A 433-nucleotide genomic window follows, 5' to 3' on the forward strand; every position below is an offset into this window, starting at 1 on the left:
TCTGACAACGGCAGAAGTGGATGCTACAGAGGGAGAGCATTAAACCGGGTACGTCTCCCCAACCCCCTGCCGCTGCCACCGCCGCCACCACCGCCGCCGCTCGGCCACGCTCACTTCAGGTCCGGGTGGCCCTCGACGAGCGCGTAGCCCGTGGGCAGCTGCCCCAGGCCGTGCAGGCTCAGCCCGGCCCAGCCGCAGTCCACCAGGAGCTGGTTGCGATGCGGGTAGTGGCCGATCACCCTGGTGAGGACCCGGATGGCGACGTCCTCCAGCTGGCAAGACCCAATCGTCACCTGCTGCAGGTCTGCAGAGCGAGAGGAGCCCACGGGCTCAAGTGGCTTCCCGTGTCCCCGCCGGTGCTGGAGGAGGCACGTGGGGGCCTGGGCAGCCCCAGGTCTCGGGCCAGGCGTGGAGGCTTACCACAGAAGATGTA

The 433-nt window shown here is 68.6% G+C and overlaps 1 protein-coding gene across 1 annotated transcript in view; it reads right to left on the reverse strand.

Moving 5' to 3' along the window:
* LOC109291159 (D-threo-3-hydroxyaspartate dehydratase-like) overlaps positions 1 to 433 on the reverse strand; it is a 41,667-nt gene that overhangs the window by 5,578 nt on the left and 35,656 nt on the right. The window contains 1 exon segment of the mRNA XM_019508023.1: positions 115 to 304. Within this exon segment, the coding sequence (XP_019363568.1) occupies positions 115 to 304 (190 nt within the window).

The sequence above is a fragment of the Gavialis gangeticus genome, unplaced genomic scaffold (assembly GCF_001723915.1).
Source record: "Gavialis gangeticus isolate Ggan-Ray unplaced genomic scaffold, GavGan_comp1, whole genome shotgun sequence".
Lineage (NCBI taxonomy): Eukaryota > Metazoa > Chordata > Crocodylia > Gavialidae > Gavialis > Gavialis gangeticus.